The 19,034-nt window shown below is 44.6% G+C and overlaps 1 protein-coding gene across 5 annotated transcripts in view; it reads left to right on the top strand.

Moving 5' to 3' along the window:
- The window catches only part of Adck1 (aarF domain containing kinase 1), a 122,119-nt gene that overhangs the window by 66,488 nt on the left and 36,597 nt on the right, over positions 1-19,034 (top strand). For 4 of the 5 annotated variants that reach the window (XM_005390216.2, XM_013517182.1, XM_013517183.1 and 1 more), the window contains one exon: positions 5,876-6,034. The exons of the other annotated variant lie outside the window; for it this stretch is intronic. In XM_005390216.2, the coding sequence (XP_005390273.1) occupies positions 5,876-6,034 (159 nt within the window). The remainder of the gene's footprint in view (positions 1-5,875; positions 6,035-19,034) is intronic. 5 annotated transcript variants of the gene reach the window in all.

Genomic DNA, 19,034 nt, shown 5'->3' on the forward strand with positions numbered 1-19,034 from the left:
TCCTGTCTCAGCCTCCTGAATGCTGGCATTACAGGCATACACCACCACAGCCAGCCTCTACCTGGGTCTTCATGGCACTCCCTCTACCTGAGATATACATAATAAATCTTTGGATTTAAAAAAAATACCCAACATTTTTTAATTTTACAATTTTTATAGGTTGGGGATTTGGGGGAAGGTTCTTGCATGGTTTTGGCTTATGGTTTTGGCTTGCAAGGTTCCAAAAAGACAGAACCAAAAGGGTATAGATAAAGATACATGAGAGAGGATTTATTAGGGGAATCGGCTCAAGATCAGAGAAGCAGGAAGAATGTGTCCACCCTTGGGATCTTGGCAGACCAGGGCCCATTAACACTTCAGCTGTCTGGTTTAGCCAAGGACTGGCACTCTGGGGACTAGTGGCATTACATGTGAATCACAGCGCGGAGTGAGACATTCTCCACTATATCAGCCACACAGATCCCGTAACACCAGGTTACTGGGTAACATTTCCCAAATACACAATGACCAGCTAACCACTGGCTAAGGGCTTCATTTGGCCCAAAATAAGATAACAATAAGATAACAGAACCTTGCAAGGTTCCAAAAAGACAGAACCAAAAGGGTATAGATAAAGATACATGAGAGAGGATTTATTAGGGGAATCGGCTCATGTGGTTATGGAAGCCGAGTATTCCCGTGATGGGACATCTGTAGCTGGAGACCCTGGCTTTCTGGTAGCAGGCCTCACCCTGAGTCTGAAAGCCTCAGAACTGGGGAAGCCGATGGTGCCATTTTCCACCTACAGCCAAAGGCCTTGAGAACCTGCAGGGCCCCTGGGTAAGTTCTGGAGTCTGTAGCCAGGCAGCTTGGAGTTCTGATGTCCAGAGGAGGAGGTGGACAATGTTCCAAATCAGGGAGAGAAAGGAAAATCCTGCTCTGTGTGAGCCCCCAGCTGGATGGATTGTAGTCACCCACTCTGAGGGCAGATCTGCCTCACTCAGTCCTCTCATGCAGTGCCTACCTCTTCTGGGAACGCCTGCATAGACACACCCAGAAGCAGTGCGTCACTTGTTCTCTAGGTGTTGCTTAATCTGGTCACGCTGACACTTAACATTAACCCACACATGCAGGGACGCTTATGAGGCTGCGTCAAGATGTTGGCTAAGGCTGCAGTCTTTGGGAACCTGTCCAGGGCTGGAGAGTCTGCTTCTGGCAGCTCACTGTGGGCAGGAGGCCTCTGTTCCTTACCTGTGGACCTCACTGCTGGCTGCTTGAGAGAGGACATTGTGGTGCCTCCTATAACAACCATGGAGGTCACCTGTTGTTCCTTCCTGTGCATGCTCCCTGTTGGGGGTGGGTCATTCATTCCAGGTTCCTCTGAAGCAGAGGGAATAGACTACTTTTCAAAGGGGGTAATTTAAAAACTTGTGACTGTATTTTAAAATCACCGTGGAGAGTGAGAGTACATGTCCCAGCTGTTTGCTGTCACTATCAGGTGTCACCTTAGAAGGTACAGGAATGACCCCAAAGATGTGGGCTTCAAAGCAGACATGGTTAGGGTTGGGGAGAGGCTGGAATTGCAGCAAGCAGGTAGGGTGACTATAAGATGTAGGGTACCTGGGGCAGGACCCTGGGAAATGGTGCCCAGAGGCGGGGATGGACTCCCAGTGGACAGGCAGAGAGGTGGTGGTGGGTTTTCTGTCCCAGGCAGATGTGGGCATTTGCAAAGCTCCTGCTATTGAGAGCCATCCTGACTGCCTTAGGTGGGCGTGGAGTGGTGGGTGAGGGTCACTTCAGGCATTCCATTAGTATAAGTGACACTAGTCCCACCAGAATTCAGTGGATGGCAGCTGGTACCGAGCCAGGCACGGGGTGGGTTGGCTTTCAACCATGAGAGCCGGATGTTATTTGCCTTGATACCATGGTAACCTGCTCGAGTGCCCTGGGCAGTCTCTGCAGCTCTTATATAGGAACTGCCGGGCCTTGCCCTTTAGGCCTGTGATTGCTTGCTTTGAGGCAGTCTCCTGTCTTCATCTGGAGCCAGGTAGTCAGGGTTTGTGAGATGCGTTATCCATATGATAGTGAAACTTCTGAAGTTAAAATTGGTCTGATGTGAATGAGTATGGGGAAAACAGAATGAAATATTTGAAACTGGGTCTTGGTGGAAAGCCCAGGCCATCCTCCACCCTGGGACTGATGAGCCAGTCTCCATGAGGGGGCCCAAGGCTGGCTAGGCTTGTCGGCTTGGGTGGGGCTGGCTAAGACACTCCAAGCAGAACTCTCCAGGAGTCATATTATAGCTTCTCCAAGAATCCTGACTTCCTGTTATCTTATTTTGGGCCAAATGAAGCCCTTAGCCAGTGGTTAGCTGGTCATTGTGTATTTGGGAAATGTTACCCAGTAACCTGGTGTTACGGGATCTGTGTGGCTGATATAGTGGAGAATGTCTCACTCCGCGCTGTGATTCACATGTAATGCCACTAGTCCCCAGAGTGCCAGTCCTTGGCTAAACCAGACAGCTGAAGTGTTAATGGGCCCTGGTCTGCCAAGATCCCAAGGGTGGACACATTCTTCCTGCTTCTCTGATTTTTTTCCTCATAAAAGAACCCTTTCCCTTTAAGTGCGTGTACACACAAGCGCGCACAGACACACACACACGTGTACACAGACATGCACATATACATGCATGCACACCTAAACCAGGTACACTTTTCTTCCTGATAATTTCTTCTTTTCCAGGCAGGGGCATCGATATATTTGAATCATGGGCCGACAGTAATTAAAAAGCACATAACTAGTCATTTTAAAATGCAGTTGTTTTACTTAATTGATTTTGCCGCCAGACTCAGAAGAAAGAATGGGGGAAAGAAAACCTTAGAAAGGGAGACAAGTTTCCGAGAGTGACTGGAGGCAGCTGAGGGCCCTGCTTGAATCTAATTGCTGCAAATGCTGCCATTTGTTTCTGCTAATGGTTTTGTGCTGAAAGGGCTGGGGACGAGGCACATCCTCACTGATTGGAGGGGGTGGCATTTGTTTCAGCTGCATGGGGGGTATAATTCTGCTTTCGGGACAGGGTCTATTTTTCCTTACTATCTATCAGCATAAAGTACTTCCACTGAACACTTTGAATCAAGGTTCCATTTAGAGATACTTTATTCATATTTAATTACAGACTGCAGCACCAATCTTTAATTACCTTTTTTATAAGCCAGCTAGGAACATCCACTAGCAATCAATTATTGTGTGTGTGTGTGTGTGTGTGTGTGTGTGTGCGCTTGTGTAAGCACAGGAGGGTGTGGGTGTGGGACTTGCTTCCAGCTAGAGAGGGAAGCAATGGCTGCAGGCACACCGTGGGGTGCTGTGGTGAGGGATGCATTGACAGGTGCCTGACAGGTGCCTTGTGCCAAGGGAATGGTGCATCCTATTTGCCACGCTTCTCTTTGCTTCCACTGGTAAAACTGGGAATTAGGGCAGATCCCCCAGCTGGGCTGGTTCAGGGTGCTGACTTGGCAGCTGGGCTTGGGTGGTGTCTTGGGGTCTCTCTGATCCCTTGATGGGGGCAGGAAATTGTGGGAGGCCCCCTCCCTGTTCCCCGGGGATATGGCAAACTAGGCTTCCTCTCATTCTGGAGATTCGGATCTGCTGGCCTCAGCTCTTTCCTTCTTCCACGTCCCTGTGGGGTGTTCTTGGCAGCTGTTCTTGTCACACAGTGCTAGCGATGGATGCCATGTCACTCTTTGGTTGCAGTGATTCAGCAATGTCCCTGCAGTGACACAGGTTTGAAGACTGATTGTCCTTCTCAGTCAGTGAGCAGATGTTTCTGGGGTCAGGCAAAGACTTGGGGTGGGGAGTGAGGTTAGAGGGCCCCCAGGGTCCTTTGCTGCAGGAAGCACCCCCCTCACTGGCTGCTTGGGGATGAGGGTCTGAGTTCACAGCTCTGCTCCTTGATGGTTCTCCAAGAAGGCTTCCACATTCATCGGTGTGGATCTCACTGTGCAGCACCTGGGAACACTGCTGAAGCCCTGCTTTCTCTTCTGTTTCTGGATCCCTGGCCCAGCAAGAGGATGGTGGTGGGAGTTGGAGCTTACACTTATCGAGTCTTTTAAGGGTCTGGGACCCTTGTCCATGGGCTTTCATTTCTCTCACCTGGGGCCTTGGAATGGCACTGTATCAGTCATAGCTACTTCAGTTGTGTGTGACACAAAACTCAAATAGATTTATGCAAACTTTAAAAAAGGAGTTATAGGGTGGGAACTCAGGCATGGTTAGATCAAGGGACTGAAACTTTGTAACCAAGATATACTTTGTTTCTTGACTCTTTTTTCCTTGCTGCTACTTGTGCCTTTGGGCATGCCCAGGCTCATATTATTCTGCTCAAGTTCAATAGAAAGAATTTCTTTTCCCACAGTTGAAATAAATGCAGAAAAATTGAACATGATTGAACCAGTAGGGTCACATATCCATCTGTGAACCAATCAGGATGGGCAGGATAGTCTGTGTTCTGATTGGCCAGGGCTGGGGTCTCACCAGCCTGGGAGATTGAATCCCCGTGTACACTTCCACTGTTTTGAAAGAGTATCCATTTGGGATGTTTGGGTTAGTAGGGGTGTGGGAATAGGAAGCCCTAGCTGTTTCAAAGGGGAGAGAAAGTTGATTTAGTTCTCCAACTGAGAGAATAGTGGCTTTATTCATCCAACAAACACCAGCTTGACACTTACTAGTTCTAGACCTAGTCTAGGTACAGGGAATTCAGCAGTGAACAGAATAGACAGAAATCCGTGCTCATTTGGAGATGATGCTCTTGTGGAGTTTATGGGAAAATGGTCCTGGTGTACTCCAAGGCCAGGGCCAAGATCAAGGGTTTTTGTGCCAAGAAAGAGCTCTGAGCTCCTACCATCCTATAGAGTATTCATATTAGGATTATGTAGTTGCGAGTACTCTAGTCAGAAAGGATTTCCCCTCCAGGAAAATTGGTATTGCATTTCTAAAAGAGGAGGCAAGAAGGCGGGGAGAAAGGAAGGAAAGAAAGAAGGATGTATTTTCTACTTCATAGAGGGAGAAAGGAGGCAGAGAAAGGGCGGGGAGTCTGCCCAAGCAGGATTGCTCTGGTTGGCAGCCATGGGGTCTCTTCCAGGGTGGCCAGGCCAGGAACAGCTTCGGGAGCCCATACTGAGGCTGCTGCTCAGGCAGGATTGAGATTGGGTTTGGATCATCTGGCTCAGGGTTCTTGAGCTCTCTTGGTTGGTGGAATTAGAATGTCTTCTATTTGATCTTGTGGGCTGCTGAGGACCTAGTTATATTCACTTTAAATTACAATCATGCTTTGGCATTTGACTGCTTTGAGATTCATCGAATTTGGTGCTTGACACCTTTTGATGTAAAGATTTTGTCCCAGTACTCATTGCTTGTTTTGTTTGGTACTGGACATGCAAGTTAGCACTTACTGGTGTCGATTGCCTCATGATTGGCTACCATTTCCAGCCGAAGCAATTTGGTACCCTTCATTTTTGGTGCTCATTGTACCTCTTAGAGTCAATTAACAACAAGTACTGAGTACCACTGTATCTGCATGTGAGAGCCCAGGAGAGACAATGGTGGATGATTAAATGGGTGCATGATGCACGGTTCTGAATATTCTATACAGCATTTCTCTGGCCTTGATGGAGATGCCCAGGGCCCTGTGTACCTTTTGTGTATTTTTTGTCCCAGCTCCCCATTTGCCTGGAGTGAATCTCCACCATAGCGAAGGGGCCAGCCCAGACCCTGGGCAACCTGATAAAAGCAAAAAATCTGTGAGGGGGCAGAGGAAGCTCTGGCCCATCTTCCTGCCCCCCCCCTCACTAATTGAGATATTATCTTCTCAGTTACTCTGTCTTCTCTCCACTCCTGACAGCTCCACGATTTATTTCTGAGCTTCGATGACACCCCTCTGGGAGCAGCCTCCCTGGCCCAGGTCCACAAGGCGGTGCTGCGTGATGGGCGGACAGTGGCCGTGAAGGTCCAGCACCCGAAGGTGCAGGCACAGAGCTCAAAGGACATTCTCCTGATGGAGGTGGGCAGCCCCCTTTTCTCTTTCCTTTGTCCTCAGTCTGTATTTCCCTGGGATCCAGGTGGCCTCAGTGACACTGGGTGAGGCTGGCGGGTAGAGTGTGACCCCTTAATCAGCAGAGTGGGAGAGGAGAGCAGAGACCATAGCTAAACAGCGTCATGACAACTTAGGACCACAGCCCATGGCAGGGCTGGTCAGCTCTTTTTAAAATAAAAATCTATTTTAATATAGTATATGTAGATGTTAATAAGTAAAATATAAAAGTACTCTTCTATGAAACAATAAAATAAAATTTCATAACAAAATAGAGATTAACAATAGTTAATATGCTGTGTACCACAGTCTTAAAAGAACCTCCAAAGTGTTACTCAGAGTACATGTCGTAGACAAAAAAGACTTTGCAAAGAAGAAACAGATAATAGCACAAAATTTCCTTTTCAATGAATGAAGAGAAACAAATAGTATAAATAAAACAAGTTAGCATATACAGTATGTTGAAATATTTTTGAAGTAATGGAATAGAGAATTTGGGGAATTATTTAAACTTCTACTTCCTATCTTCTATTTTGCTCTTTATATGTGGATATATTTTATTACATATATAAATATACACATATTAAAAAAATATATATTTTATTAAGCACAGAATTTCTTGTATAGGAGAAACCTTGCAATATTTAAGCTTGTGTGTGTGACTTATTTCACTTAATATTATGTTCTGCAGTTGCATGCACTTACCTATGAGTGCCTCAAGTTTATCTCACTTTATGGCAGAGTAGTACATCCTTATGTATAAATACCACATTTTTTTTAATCCATTTATCTGTTGATGGACATACAGGCTGTTTCCAAGATCTAGGTATTACAAATTATGTGCTACACCCAGGGGTATGCATGTGTCCCTATAATACGATATCTTCAACTCTTTTGGGATGATATCTAGAAGAAGTATAGCTGGTCAAATGGTATTTTTATTTTTAGTTTTTTGAGAACTTTCCACACTGATTTCCATAGAGGTTGTACTAGTTTACATTTCTACAAACAATGTAGAAGAGTTTCTTTTTCTCCACATCCTCACCAGCATTTGATATTGTTAGATTTTTTTGACTATAGCCATTCTTTCTGGGATAAGATGGTATCTCACAGTAGTTTTAATTTGCATTTCTGTTATGTCCAGTGATATTAAACATTTTTTTCCATGTATTTATTTGCCATCTGTACTTCTGAGAAGTATCTGTTCATTTCAACTGCCCATTTTTGATTTAGTCTTTCTTTTTGGGGGTGGTCTAATTGTTTTGAGTTCTTTATATGTTCCAGATGTCAGGGCTGGTCAGTTCTTGATTCACCCCGGGAACCCTCTGAGATGGTCTCAGAACTTGCTGAGCAGCTGTGGGGGCCAGGGGGACCTTAGTAGGAGATGTTGTAGAAATGAGAGGAATGAAAGGTAATTTCTTGAGGGGTTAGGAAAAGTTACATGATAACTTGTTAAGTAGTAAAAGAGAGCATATGGCTGCAAGGGATGTACAAATGACATGCAGATCACATAGCAATATTATGCAGATTGTGTTTGCTTATCTGACATTTGTTTTGAACAAACAAATTTACCTGCCAGAAAATGGTTCTGGGCAAAGCCTTGGAGGCTCTAGTGTGCCTCCTGAGTTTTCTGGCTCCATGCCTAGGCCAAAGGAGAGAGAGGCTGAGCCCCCACTGTTGGGCTGGGAGATCAGCAATCTGTTCAACGTACTGGTATGTCCCTCTCCTTTCTCTGTTCCCTCCCCTGCTCCTAGACTCTTAGTTTATCCTTTCACCTCCCTTTCAACCAAGCAGGTACCTGTAGGTCTCTTCTGCACTTTGTGCTAATAGGGTGCTTGGACATGAGAAGGAGGGTGAGATCCCTCCTCATCCTTGGGAGGCTCCCTGTTTGGTGGAGGAGACAGTATGTAAACAAACAACAGAGAGGAGATATGAGCTGTGTTAAAGGGGTGTTTGTGAAGGGCTTAGAGCACTGTGCCTGGATGGGTGGGGGCATCAGAGGGGCTTCACTGAGGAGGTGATATTGGAGTGGACTCCTGAGGACTCCATGAGACAGATGGGCAAAGGAAGGACGGCCCAGGTTTTAGAGGAACAGGGTGTATGTGGAGGACTTCAGGTAGTTCTGATTGCTGGGAGTAGGTAGAGATGAGGCTAGGCAGGTAGGCAGGATGTGCAGAGGGCTCAGGTACCAGGCTGTCGTGTAGAATAGAGAACACAGTCAACTCTTAGCACATATTTGTGAGACTGAGCTGTCTGATTTTTTCTTGTAGTCAGTGGGGAACTATGTAAGAGTTTTAATCAGGGCACTATTACAGTCAGATGTGCATAAGAAATAAAAATCTGTTGGTGGTCTGGAGGACATACCAGAACGCAGAAAGACCGTAGCCAGGAAATTAATTAAGGGGCTGCCTCTCTGGTCTGAGGGGCAAATAAGGCTATGAAACAAGGCATCATGATGCAGTGGAGGAGAGGGATGAGCTCAAGTGGTGGAATCATCTGGAGTTTGTGACCAGCTTTACATGGGGGGGACAAAGTCTAGTACGGATGAAAAGGAGGAGACTGAAGTGTATGTTACATTTCTGGCATGAATGATTATATTTGGGTGAGTTTAACTGTGTGTGTGAGCCAGGTCCTATTGAGAAAAAATTGCCCTAGATATTTCAAACAGAGGAAATTTAAAACAGAAAACAGGGTTTACAAGGAATGGGATTGCTGAGACCCTAAATAAGATGGTGAGATAATTACCAACAGCGGGAAGCCACTGCCACCTTTGTGGAGGAAGGACAAGGAGAAGAGGTGGTTTTCCAGAGCTCAGGAGATGAGAGTGGCTGGTCGGTGCTAGGACCAAGGTGAGTCTGCCAAGTGGAGCTGGATCACAAATGAAGGGTCTGGTAGCTGGGGCCACAGATGTGGTTTGAGGCGAATTTTTCATCTCTTTGGGTTCTCTGTATTCCACTAACATTGCCCATTTGCTAAACCTACCTGGAAGCAAGTTGGCAGGGGAGCCTGGGAAATGTTTCCTGTGAGAGGCAGTGTACTGGGTCAAGTGAAATGAATGATGGAGTAGCCATGTGGGGTAAGAGGATGCTTTTGATAGTTTTGGGTAGGGATTTCCCTTTTGTGGTGGATTAACTAAAGGCCAACTTGTAATACCCAGCTGAACTAAATCAGTGTGGTTCTGGGTATGGGAGGCCCATCTGAGGACTGTTGCCAAAGCGTAAAAGGAGAACTGGAGAAGAAAATGGTGTGCTGTGAGTCTCCTGGAGAAGCTTGTCACTCTGGTTTTCTGGATATGAACTTGGCTGTTCTCATCATTGGAGGAGCTCAGGTCCTCACTGTCACAGGATGGCTGCATTTCTCTTTGGGGGAGCTCTTGTCCTTACTTTGGGTATCACTTCCTGGCTCCAGTGCAGATCCCTCAGCCTGCTGGCACAGATCCTTCGTGCTTCTGGCACAGAATTTCTAGCTTCCATCACTGACCTTTGGTCTTTCCCAGTGCACATCCTTGATACAGACTTACACGAGATGTTGTGGGCTTTAGGCTGCCAGTTGGACTTGTGGAGGACATTGCCATGGGCTCAAGATCTTCAGCTGAACTCCTGAAGGACATTGCTGTGCTATCCAAGCCCTTAGCTGGATTCTTTGGGCCTCTAGTGCATGGACAGGTCTATTGCACTCTTCTGCATATGATTTTTGGGTGAAAATTAAAAATAATCCCATGAATTATGTGTCCTGTATTAAATCTATTCCCTTGTAAACCCTGAGTACAGCACCTGTCATTCTGGATTTCAGGATGGAATACAGATTCAGGATTTATGATCAAAGATACTCATGATTGCTGAGTTGGGGGGAATGGTTGAGGAGGTGTTTATAGTAAAGAGAGATGGGGGTGGGAAAAGTGTAGGGGGCATCGTCATTTGGGGAGTGAACACAAGAGGGTAAGTTTCTGAAGGAGGATTGAGAAATACCTCTACATCTGATGAAAAGACATCTAAGAAGAAGGTGCTGTATCAGTTATCTCATGCTGTATAATGAACTGGTCTCAAAATTTAGTGGCTTGAAACAATAGCTATGAGTTTTGCTGGTGAGTTTGGACCTTGGCCAGGGCTTGGGAGAGAACGTTGTGTTTTATGCAGCCCTAGGGTACATAAAGCGTGGCTTGACTGGAGCTGGAGGATGTATTTCCAGCGTGGCCCACACACATGGCTGACAAGCTGGGGCTGGCAGTGGTCTGGTAGCTCCATTAGGCCTGAGGGCTAGGCCTTGCTTCTTCTCCATGTGGGCTTCCACATGGCTGTTTGGGCTTCCCCACAGCATGGTGCCTGGTTTCTAAGAGCAAATCTCCTCTTAGAATAAGGTTGGAAATACATTACAGTTTTATGACCTAGCCTCGGAAATCCCAGAATTACTTCTTTCTTACTGTGTTGTTTGAAATAGCCACAAAGACTCATTTTGCTCAGGAGCTGAGAAATAGATTCTCCTGCTTAATGAGGGAATGGCAAGGTTCTGGAAACATATTAACATGGGAGTGTTTTTGCAACCATTTTGGAAAATTGAATATTCCAGAATTGCTCAACACTGAGATGGGTATTCTGGATTTGGCAATTTAAGAGGAAGAGGAGTTGTAGTGGCATCCACTGGGTGAAGGAGAACTTAGACCAAGGAGGTACACTGAATGTGGTTACTCTGGTGTTTAGCATGGAAGGCTTGGGAGAATTAGAGAAAAGCATAGGCCTAATTGCTGGGGAGATCTGAGCAGGATTGTTGCTGATGAGGAGGGGAGGGTTGGAGGCTCAGCAGAAAAGTAACTGCTAGGAGACTGAAGAGACTGGGCGCCAAGAACACTGTGGAGACATTAGCCTTTGATGAACCTTTGCTTTGAGCTCGGAGGGTGGTGGAAAGGCGGGGCACAGATGAGTGAGTGGGGCAGGGGGAGAGGGAAAGTGGGCAGCTGAGTGCGTACCAGCCTGATAGCCTCTATTTTTTCTCTGCAGTAGGAGGCAAGACCATCTGCTGAGAATGAGAGGGTAGGAGGTGGCGCTGGAGGCTCGAGGGGGTGAAGGTTTGGAATAGCTGCTGTGTGCCTTGTAGAAGAAACTGCTAGGGTGAGGGTCTGATGAGTAGACTGAACAGATGCCTGGGAACCTGATTTTTGTTTAGCAAACCTGTCAGTAACTACGGAATGGCCCGTAGCTGGGAGTAAACTAGAGGTCATGGGGGACCCCTGGGTTCAGGCAGGAACCTGCTGCTGCCTAGCAATATATCAGGGTCCCAGGGGCTGGGAGGACAGCCACTACTTTCTCTGCTCAGAGCCTCATCAGCTTCCTAAGCACTGGTAGTATAAGGTCAGTTGCAATAATAACAATAATAAAGACTTGGCATCTTCCTCCCTGTGGTAAGCATCAGATGCTTTTTATAGGAAGTATAGCCTGACAGTCAGTGTGCAGCACAGAGCAGCTCCTTGGTGGTGGCTGAGGCAGAGCTGGGGTTTGGGCATGAAGTAAATCGGAGACTACCTTCACAGCCTTCAGGAGAGAGGTGGGATGGTGGCCTGACACTACGACCTCTGTGCCATCAGCATTGGCAGCAGCACTAGTGGCACTGCCCTTTCACTGGGCTTGGTCTCTGGTGAACAGATCCTACCTGGGTCACCCTTCTCTGCTATAAAACTAAGACAACCCCAAACAGACATTTGAAATAGTTTTTTTCTGAGACCAGACCTAACTGGTGTGTTGGTTTTAGGAATGACAATACTGCTAAGGTGCTCTGGAATGCTTGGCAGAAGAATCATTTCTTAGAGATATTAAGGCCATCTTAGCTACCAGAAGCTTGGAGATAGGAGAGGCAAGGCAGTGTTTCTGCATAGCTTTCAGTGCTTTGTTTCATGCCAGTCATAGATACTGTATTCTCTTTATGCCTCCTTTCCCTCTACCCCTGTGTCTTAGTTACTTTCTCATCTCTGAGACACAATATCTTGACACCCACAAGTTAAAGGGGGAAAGGTTTATTTTGGCTCACAGTGTGTAGAGGTTCCAGTCCATAACTGGCTGGCTCTAAGGCACGGCAGCGTGGTGGATGAGCATGGCAGAGGGGAAATAGCTCATGGCCTGGTGGTGGGAAGCAGAGAGAGATCAAGGGAGGAGAGAGGGAGTTAGACCCTTCCAGGCCATGCCCCCAGTGACTCACCTCTTCTCAACAACACACTTAGCTATAAACCCTTTAGTAGGCCACTCTGCTAATGAGTATCACACCCCTGTGGTCCAGTCACCTTCCAAAAGCCCCGTCTGGAGTGCATGAGGCTTTGGGGGTACATCTGGGTATAAACCATATCATCTGTGACTATCATTGCCTAGTTTTGAGAGGAAAACAATATCATTAAACTAACATACTAAAGAGAGAGTGACTGAGAGTTCTAACCTCTGGATATTTCTTTTTAGGAAAGTAAGATTATAAATCCAAACACATATCTGCTGTAAGGATAGAGGTCCACAGGAATGAGACTTCAAAGTGTGAGGAGGTGGGGACTACTAAGTGTATAAGATAGGATGCTTTTGGCTGAAAGAATCAGAAAATCCAACTAAAAATAGTGTAGAAAATAATAACCCATATTAGCTCACATGTAAAGACATCTGGAAGTTGCATTAGCTATTTCAGGGTTGACTAATCCAGTGTCTTATTGTGGTTTGTATCATCTTAGCTTCCTGGCTTGTCCTCCTAAGCTAGTACCCCTCATGGACCCAATATAACTATAGTTCTTGATGACAGTCAGATGCTAAGGAGGGTTTATTTCCCTTACATATTCTTTATCAGAGAGGAGTTCCTTCATTTCTCATTGGCTGGAAGTAATGCCCATGCCCAGATCAGCCTTGGCAAGGGCAATGAGACCACCTTGATTTGGCTTTAATCAATTTTGATTGACTTCTCAGGCAAAGGCCTCCCTTGAAGATCATGAAGGAGGTACAGGACTGGAGTTCTGATAGCCAGACAGGTGTTGGGTGGGGACCCAGGAGTATATGCTGGTATTTTGTTCCTGGGACCCACACACCTCTCTTGGGGAAGGGGTCAGTCTTTGCCATAGACTGTTGACTGGGTAGCAGAGACATGGAAGCAAACTCTAAGTACATGGTGTTTGATGAATCTGTTGAGGTTGGTGACTTTGCACAAAAGAGAAAGACACAGCTGAGGATGTTTTCAGCTTTGTCATTATCACCTGATACTGTCCCTTTAGTAGTTGGGGCAACTCTACTTCTAGATGCACGGCCAGTGACTCTTATTGATTTGAGTGGCTGTCCAGAGCCAGACTAATTGGGCCTAGAGATTGGAACAATGATTCAGCAGGAAGGGGTGAAGTGGTGAGGCACAGGCCGTCCGTCTGCTAGCGGGCCGGCTCTGCAGCATTCTTGTCTGCTCACATTGGTGGGGAGTTGTGCAGGTCCTGTCTCACTGCTGTTCTCCCTGTGAGAGAGCAGGGTGGGACTAGGATGGTCTGTGAGTCAGTGATGAGGCCCCAGTCCTTTTGCATCACCTTGTATCACTCCCAGCTATGTCTCCCCTTCCACAAGAGACGATGAATGCCCCTTGCTTTCAGGGCCTAAGGACTCTAACTCATGGCCATGTTCCACGCCCTCCATGTACCACTGGTCCCCAAGGCTGTTGCATGTTGGGGTAGAATTTGTTGGCCTGAGTGGCATAATCTGATCTATTGCTTTGTGATGTCCAGGCATCCCAAGGGTCTCTAAAAATAAAGATCTGTGACTTATTTCTAACTTTTTTTGAGCAGCATTCAGTGCATGCTGTCTGTCATCTTGTTTCTTTTCTAAATGTGTTGATTGAACAGTGGGTGGCTAGGTAATGTCTGTGTTGGCACGGAATCCAATGACTGATATAAAAAAATATATACGTATATGTAAAATATGCAGAGATGTAAGCCATCCCATGAAAACTTCTCTTCACCCTGTAATTCTGTTTTTTAAAAATCATGCACTTTAATAACTTATCAGAACAAAGATGAACCCCATGAATGGCAAACTATTTACATAAGTCTGAATTGATTTTTGATCCTTGTCGAACATCTATTTTTTACTAGTTTGGGTTGGTGCAGACATTCTATTTATGTGCTGCTTTTCCATAGAACATTATTTCTTTTATAGTATGCAATAACTTGATAACAGCAACTTACATTTCAGTTGCATTTTACAATTTGCAAAGCTCTTTCTCTGCCTTATCTTAGCTTCCCATTGTGTTATCCTACATTGTATTGCGTGAGGCAGGGCTGCATAAAGAAAGAACAAGAAAAACCTGGGTCCAGATCCTGTCTTGACAGTTCCAAACTATAGTACTGTTTGTGTTTTAACCTCCCAGAACCTGTTTCCTTCTCTGTAAAATGGGCAAGAAAATGATTAGATGAGAGTATGTACATAAAATGCCTCATGACGCTGTGCCTGGTATGTACTAGGAACTAAATAATGTTCGTTTCTATTTTTTTTTTTTTTTTTTGCAATTGTAAGTTATGAGCACTAGCTTTCAAGATTCTGTTGTGACTTTTCATCTTTCTGTTGTGTTTTTGTGTGGCTCACAATTGATTTTTTTCTTATTGTGGGCCAGTTGCTCTATAGGAAAAGTTTCATTACTTTACCTTGAAGGAAGTGTTAATTATTGAATATACTTTGATTGACTCATAAGTTTCCAGAATTTAGTGGCAAATTCTCAGTTATTTTGAAACTCTGGTTCCCCTAAATTCAGAGGTAATCCCCCAAATCTGAAGAACAAAAACCTGTCTATCCCAGTAACACAGATATGAGCATATAGTTGTCTCAGAGAGGGAACAAACCCCTTGAACTATTCATGTGTTCATTTATTTATCCACTTATTCCTGTCAGTGTCCAGTGAACATCTGTGGAGTGTTGAGCATGAGCTAGGTATTGATGAAAACAATGGCTGTTGGAAGAATTTTATGGAAAAGATACAGGAGAAAATTTAAAAAGGCAAATTTCTGACAACACCTGTTTTATTTTAGTTGATTACATCTGTTGTCAAAAAGAAACCAAAGTGAATCTACTTAAGGCAGGCTCTTAAGAAGGGAATGAAAACAGAAGGTAAACCTAAGGAGTTTTTTTTTTTTTTTTTTTTTTCAAAGAAAGTGATTTTTATTGGTACATTTTAGGTATACATAATGATCACATTCATCATAGGGAATTTGTACCTGTATGTAATATAACTTGATTCTTTTTTTCCCATTCCCCTACCCTCCCTTCAATCCCTCTTCCCCTCCTTATTTACAAAAGCTTTGTTTCCATGTTTTCCTTCTTATTTCATTTTTTTTTACTTTTCCCTTCTTTCCTTTCCTCCTCCCCCTCCTTTATTTCCCTTCCAATCTGAACATTTGTAAGGAGGTTTTAAAAAGTTAATTTTATTGGTACACCTTTGAAGTACATAATGATCCCATTCATCATAGGGAATTTGTCCTTGTACATAATATATCTTGATGCGTCTTTCTTTCTCCATTCTTCTCCCCTCCTTTCAGCCCTTCTTCCCCTTCCCACTTACAAAAGCTCTGCCAAGGAGTTTTATTTTACTCTACTTAGCCAAGAAAAGTCTATAAAGTGGCAGCAACCCAAAGCCCTTGGACCACGTAACTCGTAGCTTGGCTTCCTTTGTCACCCAGTAAATGCCAGGGAGTTGGTGAATCCCCAGAGTTAGGTGCAAAACTATATGTTTGTACATTTTCTGGGCTTCATGGCTGGCATCAGGTTTTCAGTTGGCACTCTCCCATGAGAGATGGTGACCTACTATCAAGAGCCACTGACTTCAGCCTTGTTGTCCAGGACAGGAGGCTCCCTTACCACGGTTTCGTTACCTACAGTCTCCTTTACCCATAGTCAGCCAGAGTAGGAACGATACAGTAAGACATTTTGAGAGAGATTACATTTATGTGACTTTAATTACAGTATGTTATAATCTACATAGTTATTTTTGTTAATTTCTTAGTGTACCTAACTTATAAATAAATTGTAGATATGTATGTATAGGAGAAAACATATATATAGGGTTTGGTAAATCTTTGGCAGTTTTAGGCATCTAGTGGGGGTCTTGGGAAATATTCTTCTTGGGTAAGAGGGGCTGTGGAAGCCTGGCGTGATGGTGCATATGTGTAATCTCAGCACTGTAGGGGGTGAGCCAGGAGGATCAGGATCATAAGTTCAAGCCCAGCCTGGGCAACTTAGGGACTTAGCAAGACCCTGTCTCAGAATAAAAAAGAACTGGGATTTGCTCAGTGTGAAGGCCCTGGGTTCAATCCCCAGTGAAAAATAGTTGGGGGAGCTATTGTAACCCAGAGAGTAACTCACCACCTACAAAATGCTTCAGAAACTAGCTTTATGAGTCCTGTAGAGTTTATTGGGTATGAATTAATTTACTGGTTAGTTATTAGCTAATAATATTAGTCAATAAAGCCTGTGATCACTTTAATGATTAATGGCATGAGGTGTTAATAATAACCAATAATATTAATAATGACTAATTATATAATTGATTAGTAACAAAAAAATCTTTAAAGTACCTCTCATTGCTATTTGGATATTAATGATAATTAAAAATTTTATAAATATAATGACTGTACAATAAATGATGAGGCATTATTGCTTGGCAGAAGCTCGGTCCCCCAAGGCATGGACCTTTCTGTGCTGCAGGTAGTTCCCTGTGTATATCCCTGTTTGGCCTAAGGCAGCTGCCTGCAGGTAATCTGCAGTATTGATTGAAAGAGGAAACCTCATCATGGCTCTTCTCCTGCTTGTCCTGGGCCAGGCCCTCTGGAAATTAGACTGGAACAAAATTCCCTAGAGTTTTTTTTGCCTGAACTTAATGCCCAGAGAGTAGAATTCCAGTGCCTTCAAGGACCTGCCAGTTTGCGCAAGTCACTGCTGTTTGCTGTGGGCCTGCCCTGCGTCTGCTTTGGTGGCAGCTGAGGGCCATCTGGGGACACCTGATGAGATGTAATGGCTGGAGACTGCTGTGTCCAGGTGCCTGTGTCTGACACTTGTGGCCCTGGCCTCTTTGCTGCTTCCTCTCCCTTCTTGTTTCATGCGACACAACAGAAACAAAACAAATGAAATCAGGTGGCATAAGGTCACAGGTCTAGCCCATGAGAGACTAGACAAGAGTGAAAAGAAATTAGACTACAGCTAATGTAATTAAAAAAGGTTTTGTTAGAAATTGACCATAATAACCCTGTGTGATGATTTTTTTATAATAGTGTCTGGTACATCACCTAGGACATAGGGTTTAAAAACAGCTTTGTAGCTAATAGCTTTGCTTTAGGTTTGTTCTTTGTATCACGTATGCCTGACCCAATGTGCATAATATCTGAGTCCATTGCAAATTGAGACATAGACAAGGCTCTTAGCTGTGGCTTAGTAAATCCATCAGGAAAGGTTGAAAGGCCATGGTCTTCTGATACCAATAGGCCTATGATTTTCTAGTTTTTGCTGATTACTGTCTGCTCAAGCCAGGGATACAGATGGGTGTTCTTGAAGAACTTGAACTACAGTCTATACTGAGAATCACTGGGATGGTCAGTCAGTGGTTCTTTCCAGACCTGGCTTTGAATTGCCAAGAGGAGGGCTTAGGAGAGCAGGAAGGTTGTCTTCTGCGTTTCCCTCCTGAATTGTAGAGCACCTCCTGCATTGCTGGTAGTACCCTTGCACACTCACCACAGAGCTGTTGTCTGTGAATTCATGAAATCATCATACATTTAGGACACTAGTTGTGGGGGAGCCTTTAAGCTGGGTCCCTGCCCCAGAGTGGCTGTAGTGTGCACTGTGCACCTCACTGGGCTTTTGTTCTCTGCCCCTAATGTTTAATTAGGGTGGCATTAAACTGAGACCTTGGTGCTAGATACATCTTCCAAACCTCCCTTTCCCTCATGCCATCACTCAAGAATCCATCATGGGCCCATATTGCCAAAAGCCCAAGCTTTTAATCTGGATTGTCAAATCCCTATCTCTTATCTCTTCTGTGTTGTCCTGCCTGTTTGTTCTCTTTTGCCCACTTAATGTTTGTTATGAAATATGTTTTATGGAAAATATAGAAGATAACAGAGGTATACTTCAAATCATCTGATCCAAAATGCTGGGGATAAGAGGTGTTTCAGATTTTTTAGATTTTAGAAATACATATACATAATGTTATATCTTGTACCTGGAAGTCAAATTTAAATACAAAATTCATTTATGTTTTTCCTTCACTTTTTTTTTTTTAATTTTAGAAATTAAAGGAGGAAAATACTAACAGACCGACAACATTTTACAAAATTCCTTCACTTTGCACACAGGGATTGATGATAATTTTGCACAGTATTTGTCGTGGGCCTATGCTTTGACTATGAGCTAGTCAAGCCATGAGGTCAGGTGTGGAACTTTCCATTTGTGGTATCATGTCAGCACTTGGAAAATTTTGTATTTCATATTTTTGAATCAGTGATGCTCAGCCTGTGGTATGAATGCTCAAGTAATAACCATTTGGCTTAATAAATAAAAAGGAATGACAGCTATAGGTAAAGCCCCTCTGTGGGTTTGCAGATGGGATCTTGAAGAATAAACCTGCAAGCAGCAATAGCACAGCATGGTGAAATGCTTAAGAGCCAGGGCTTTGGAGCTGGGTAGACCCAAGTGGAGTTTTGGCTCTGTATGTACTTGCTGGGCAAATTCAGGAAATCACAAATTCTCAGAGCCCCAGTTTCCTCATCCTTAGTACAAGTGAGAGCCCCAGTTTCCTCATCCTTAGTACAAGTGAGGATGATAAAATGGGTTGTCCATGCATCTCCTGGAGTTGTTATAAGGCTTAAGTGGAATAGTAAATAATGCACTCACCCCGATGATTGGCACATGGGGAGCAGCCAGCAAATGGGAGTCATGGTTACTGCTGGTGGCTGCTGGGCTGACATATCTTGAACAGAGATAGAGCCAGGGGCAGT

Source organism: Chinchilla lanigera, unplaced genomic scaffold (assembly GCF_000276665.1).
Source record: "Chinchilla lanigera isolate Chin_1 unplaced genomic scaffold, ChiLan1.0 scaffold00037, whole genome shotgun sequence".
Taxonomy (NCBI): domain Eukaryota; kingdom Metazoa; phylum Chordata; class Mammalia; order Rodentia; family Chinchillidae; genus Chinchilla; species Chinchilla lanigera.